The 6230-nt window shown below is 48.7% G+C and overlaps 2 protein-coding genes across 2 annotated transcripts in view; one reads left to right on the top strand and one right to left on the bottom strand.

Moving 5' to 3' along the window:
- Positions 1-2019, top strand: part of MANEAL (mannosidase, endo-alpha-like) — a 37426-nt gene extending 35407 nt beyond the window's left edge. Inside the window, 5 exon segments of the mRNA XM_010576298.1 lie at positions 311-446; positions 862-938; positions 1395-1787; positions 1789-1916; positions 1919-2019. Coding sequence (XP_010574600.1) covers positions 311-446; positions 862-938; positions 1395-1787; positions 1789-1916; positions 1919-2019 — 835 coding nt within the window.
- Positions 2020-3733: 1714 nt separating this feature from the next.
- Positions 3734-6230, bottom strand: part of YRDC (yrdC N(6)-threonylcarbamoyltransferase domain containing) — a 4679-nt gene continuing 2182 nt past the window's right edge. Inside the window, exons 3-7 of the mRNA XM_010576297.1 lie at positions 6009-6204; positions 5611-5725; positions 5142-5261; positions 4264-4406; positions 3734-3937 (exon numbers count right to left, since the gene is read on the bottom strand). Coding sequence (XP_010574599.1) covers positions 3874-3937; positions 4264-4406; positions 5142-5261; positions 5611-5725; positions 6009-6204 — 638 coding nt within the window. The 3' untranslated portion in view covers positions 3734-3873. The remainder of the gene's footprint in view (positions 3938-4263; positions 4407-5141; positions 5262-5610; positions 5726-6008; positions 6205-6230) is intronic.

Genomic DNA, 6230 nt, shown 5'->3' with positions numbered 1-6230 from the left:
ACCGTGCCAGGCACGGGCACACAGCAGCCCCCCACCACCACCCCACAGCCCATCACTGGGGCCACCAGTGGCTGCAGTCGCTCCCCTCCACCATGCCACAACACCCCAGCACAGGGCACCCGCTGCCCCCTCGCCGGTGCTGCTGGCACCCACGGGCCCCGACAGGTACCCAGGAGTGCCGAGTACAGCCTCTCGTAACTGGGGCTTAAACACCACGGGGCTCTAAAGCGCTGGAGTGACGGGAGGCACCTACTGCTCTGCCGCTGCACGGGGAGAGGAGAAGCTCAGGCACAAGAGACGTTTGACCGAGACCTGCTCTGTCCGGTGCTGCTGCGGGAGTGCTGGTTCCGCCCCGGTACCCACCCGGCCCAGCAGACAACAACAGTGAGCCGTCGGACAGCCTCGTGCTCTCCGTAGTGGATGCTGCGTGCAGGTACGCCATAAAGGTAAGGCTCTTGTCTGCTGGTGGAGGCCATTAAACTCACCGTTCGACTCCAGCATGAAGCCAATGCTGTGCTTGGGCAGAGGCCCTGCTCCTCTGCTTCAGTGACCGTGTTAAAACAAACGAGTACTTGTGTTTAAGACCATGGGAACAATAGCTAAATACAGGGCTTTTCCTCTTCTTAATAATTGGGATTTTCAGTTTCCTTTTTACTAGCATTAGGGAAAACCAGTGAAAAGCCCCGGCTTCACCGAGTAGGCTGCTGTACTCTACATGTGTTGTGAAGTGGTCTGCCCAGTCTGGCCACAGTGGGCGACAGAAGGTCCTTTACAGCAGACCTGCGGTCTTCTGGGAGGTCAGGGTGCAGAGAAAGCAGTACCATGTGATGAAAATAACCATCTCCATGGGCTCTTTTGAAGGTTGCCTTTCATATCCAGCCATACAAAGGGTGCAATGACCACACCATGCATGAGAATATCAGATACATCATGGACAAGTAAGTTTTTCATGTAGGCTAAATCCAGCTGCGTAATGTTGCTTTAAGCACAAACAGCGTGCAGACCTTTGAATTAAATACATCAGAATAGTGTCCAAAAAAACAGCGTGCAGGGGAGGGAGCTGACTAGAGTGAGCCAACAGGGCAGTACTGGGCAGGGGTCACAATCTAATCCCACTTTCTCTGGCACTTCAATACCTTGCCTTCAGAACCCAAAATTGCTTTCTTCTGCTCAGGTTTCTGAATTTACGGCCTGTAGGCTGGCATCTCTACCCTTTCTTTCAAAAAGGAAAGGAGCAGGCACAGGCACTCCCGTGAAGACAGAGATAAAGACTGTGGGAAAGGAGGCCCCTACAGCAAACCACGTCTCACACCATGCTTGCCTTATAATAGAAGTGCCTGCTGAGGGCTTATCACCCCCGCCTCTGAAAAAGCTTTGTGCTCTCCTCTAGCTAGATACAGATCACACGCAGCTTTTTGTAAGTCCAAGACCAGCACCGGCAATAGTCTCCCACTGTTTTATAACTATGATTCCTACTTGACATCAGCTGAATCCTGAGCCAACGTTCTCACGCCATCAGGCTCCCATTTTCTCTGCAACACCTCTTACGACGCTGTGTTTGTAGCGCTGCTTGTGGAGGAGGGACACAAGCATGAAATCCTCTCCGCAGGGTATGAAGGCATGTACACATACTTTGTGTCCAACGGTTTCTCTTTTGGCTCATCCCACCAGAACTGGAACGCAATCAAAACTTTCTGCAACTCCAGCAAGCTGATGTTCATCCCCAGCATTGGCGCAGGCTACATCAACAGCAGCATTTGCCCCTGGAACAACCACAACACTCGGAACAGTCAATGGGAAGTACTATGAAACAGCTCTGCAGGCTGCTGTCATGGTCAGGCTAGAGATCGTCTCCATCACATCCTTCAACACATGGCACGACGGCACCCAGATCAAGAAAGCTGTACCCAAGAAGACGCTGACACGCCTTTAGACTACCTTCCTCATCAGCCGAGCACATACCTGGAGCTGACTCGCAGGTGGGCAGAACATTGCAGCAAAGAGAAGATGTCCCGCTGACAAAGCTGCACCCCAGAGCAGCTGTTCAAGAAAAAAGCACTCAAGGAGACGCAGCCACAGAACCTTCAGCCTAACCAGGCTGCTGAATGCGAGCAGCCATCTGCAAGTATCCAAAGGACTGTGTAAGCCCAGGCTACAGACTGACAGGAGGAAGCATTACAGGGAGCAGGAAATCTCCAAGCAGCAGTCAAATCTAATTTTCTGCAGATTTAGTACAGATGACCCTTTCAAAGCTCCTCTGGAATTCACAAGGGGTGCTGGCTTGGGGGCCAAAGATCTGGTTTTCCTTACCATGTGTCTGTTCTGTGATGTTCGACATGATTAGCTGGGTTCCGGCATGCATTTCACCATACGCCCTTGGCCCGCTGCCTACAGTGATCACATATCCCTCATTCCGCTAGCAACTCTGTCAAAGCATTTCTCTATCAGCTTACTGTAAAGAGGAGTAAATATTCCTCCCAACTGTCTACTGTAGGTGAAACTAAGTCATGCCATTACATACCCTCTACTTTATCCAACCCTCCTATACCAAGGAATTCTGCACTGGGCATTGTCACTGTGGTCCACTGTATCCAAATAACTAAAGATAATTAGAGCTGGAACGCTAGAGACTATTTATTACTACTACTGTATGTGCTGGAAACCAAGAAAATGCAATAATCTATACTAAAAGCTCTTAACTGATTGTTTAGTGTTCCCTGTTTTGAAAATTTAGATCTGAAGTTGCTTCATCCCCTTTAGAACCAAGGAGAAAAAAGTATTTGCAATAAAAATGCAACTGAAAACACCGTTAATTTGTGATTTGAAAGAGGTTCAGCTCACAGTAGCTTTCCCTTTTTTGTGATTTTAGCCATGCTTAGACCCTTCTAAATTAACCATAAAATTCATTTATAGTTGTCTGTATCAATAAAATGAGAAGGAGCAGCTCTGGATGTGAAACAAGGTTCTACTTATGATGCCTCCATACGTGTTCTTGCTAACCACTTAAGTCCATCAAAAGTCATGGAAAATAATGTCTAAAAACAAGCATTTATAACAAAATCATGCAAGTTGCTTACCATTTTTTAAATTAATAGCAGCTCCATAAACTTTATGTTTCAATGAAGAATAAATACCAGCGGAAACTTTCATCCATTCCCTATTTACTTCAGCTTAGCACTGTTTGCAGAACAAAATCAAGAGAAGGAAGTCCACATTTAAAAAATGAAGATCAGCAAGCTAAGAGCTTGTTTTCATTCTTTGTATTATGAGGAAGCCAGGTCCTTCTGAGCAGCTCTTGTCTAGGTAGGGACCATTTGAATACTGCTAACTGTCAAAAGCACTTAGTTTCATCTCAGTAGTAGGTTTTGATTACATTTAAAACAGAGAAAAACAGCCAGAGAACACCACAGCTATAACATCGTGAAAGCTCGAAAAACCTCTTTTCCATCTTTGCTTTTCTTTCAGTGCAGATACAATAAACAAAGACATGGAATAAGTGTTAAGGGGAGGGTAGATCAGACACTACCTTCATCATCCCATCCTAAGAATAGTCTATCATTCAGACTACTGTATTTCAAAGGCCTAATCATGTTAATAAAACAGACAGGTATTTGGGAATGGTACAGCAGCACAGAGAGGTTAGCATACATATTTGGGTGGGTTTCTCAGACCACAGCAGATGTGATATTAATTAACAGATACCCATCAACTGTTGCTTCGGTTTTTTATCTTCTTTTTTAATCTTTTGTTTATTAACCTTCACATAACCCATTGACCTTATTAAACAAGGCCACGAACGCCCATTTCCTGAATGTGCAGGCACACAGTGCCCAGCTTTACCAGCTCTGCAGAGCCTCCTCAGAGTCTGAAGTCTCAAGATGATTCTGGTATCAAGCCATACTTCTGCCTCAGGATTTCAACTGTAGGTGTCAGTGCACTGTGGGGTGAAACAGAACCGTCAGAAAAAAGGTTTTGAAGGATTAAACTCCATTTTCTGGGAAAGAGCAATCAGTTAGACCCCGTATTGCATTTTGAATTGAGGAGAACTTGAACTCCAGGAACTAGAGCGTTTCACATAGAAGCTTCTAGAAAGGGGTCTCCTGGGCTTGGAATCTAGAGCACTTCCAGTATTTCTGAGCCTGCTGGATTAACGTGAAGGTTCAACTGCTATGGGAAAAAAAGCAAAACACAACCCACCCTAACTTGAAAGTTTCATTTCATTTAAAGAAAAAGCTACAGTTCTACTCAGCAAAGAGTGCTCACCAGCCAGGACGAATGATGGTGAACTTCCCCGACACAGATAAGTCAACCACAGTTGACCCCAAACGACACTCTGGGCTCTGGACATCCCCTATTGGGCCTCCATCTATGATTAAGGACAACTGAGGCCATAGGTCTTGGAATTCCTGAAAAAAAGAGATGTGGCTAAAAGTCCCGAAGATGGTTTGTGATTGTGTTTTAAGAGACACTACTGGACATTCTGTTGTTAAGGGAGGTGGTCTCTCCCCTTCCGCTACCAGGTCAGCTCGCTTTTTTTCTATCATGAACACATCTCGGTTTGATTTCTTAGAACAGATTTCTCTCAGACATGCAGGAAAGCCACAAGGATTCTCTGGTTGAAGACTTCTTAGCTGCACCACTGTTTATTAAGGAGCACACAAAAAAAGCCAGAAGTCTATCAAGACATCTGGGGACAAAGACAAGGTGTCTGTCTGCTACTGTGCCCAACTACACCATCACCAGGGTCACAAGCTTTGCAAAAAGATATCTCCTTGAGTTACTGTTAGTTACCAGGCTGCAAGGAGCTGTACAGGCAGCAGCAGTCTCATTCCACAGCCACCCCTCCTACAGTCATTTCCGTCTTTCAGATTTGGCACCCACTTCAAAACGCGTGTATAAGCCTTTAAATACTACTTTTCAGCTCTGCCCTCCTCACTTTTCAAGGTGAGGATCATAGCAAGACAGCTACCCCACACCACGTATCTGCAGGCTGTTTTAACTAGAGATTATCACTTTAAAACAATATATAATAGCAGCAGAGAAATTCTTGGTTTATTGCTAAAGCTGGCTTCCAATTGTGAGAGCCTGGGGCTCTGACAGACTACCACAATAACATCACTTACTGGCAAAACCGGCCTTACCGAAACCGTCAGCGTGCTCGCCTGACAGCTGACGTTAGCGCTTGTTAAAGCCAGTGGTCCAGAGCAAGCTCGTGCCAACTCCCTAATAAAAGGGTGATTTGGAATACGAACACCAACCAGCTACAGGGAAGAAGAGAGCTTGGTGTTACACACAGTAACCATTTTTAATCTTGCATTGCCTAAAGCCCTCTTGACTTAAAGCTGATACTCGAGACAATCAGTACATCAACACCCGCTGAACTAGCAATAATACGAGATGTGTCTTTGTAAGTTAGCCCCCAATGCTGGGTTGTGCCGCGTTCAAATAAGTCGCAGGGAGCACTACAGCATAGGGACCAGCTTTGGGAGAACACCTGTCACTGCTAAGCGTGCTAAACACACACGTCAGAATAAAAGTTACGACAGCAGAAGCGCAGAAATAGCTCACCGTCCCTCAAACCCCAAGATGCGTCCTGTAGCAAAGACCTACCGACGTGAAAGGATTCAAGTCTTTGTTTAGTTCTTCCGAACGTTTTAAGACCAGGGTCACAGGTCCTGGAAGCAGGTCCCGCAACAGCTCGTCCGGCACGTTCACCTGGCAGTACCTGCATGGCAAGAGGAAGCGTTAGAGGGCCCGGACCGCAGGTGCTGGGCGCTGTGAAGCGGCTCCAGTGCAGCCCTTCCCTGCGGCCTCATGCTCTGCAGCGCGGAAAGTGGCCGCTCCCCGCCACGAACGGCACCGGCAGCCCCCGGCCGCCCCGTGGGAAGCAGTGCTGTGCCGCCGGGCTCTTGTGAGAGCTCGGGAGCCCAGCAGAGCCCCGCAGACCGGCGGCGCGGCCCGCCCAGCCCCGGGGGGCTCCGCGGGCCGGCCGCAGCCCCCACGCCCACCTGTAGAGGCGGTCCACGTCCCCGAGGCAGATGGCCAGCGGCTTCCTCCCGTTCCGCCCCTTCAGGCTGTAGATGCTCCGCACGGCGCCGGAGTCCTGGGCCAGGCACGCCACGCCGTACACCGTGTCCGTCGGCACCGCCACCAGCCCGCCCGCCTGCAAGGCACCGACGGCGGCCGCCACCGCCTCCCTCCAGCCTGCCCGACACCGGCGGGTCAGCGGG

Source organism: Haliaeetus leucocephalus, unplaced genomic scaffold (genome assembly GCF_000737465.1).
Source record: "Haliaeetus leucocephalus isolate CR32 unplaced genomic scaffold, Haliaeetus_leucocephalus-4.0 Scaffold517, whole genome shotgun sequence".
NCBI classification, from domain to species: domain Eukaryota; kingdom Metazoa; phylum Chordata; class Aves; order Accipitriformes; family Accipitridae; genus Haliaeetus; species Haliaeetus leucocephalus.
Note: the sequence above shows the minus strand (reverse complement) of the source record. Positions and strands in the feature narration are given on the sequence as shown.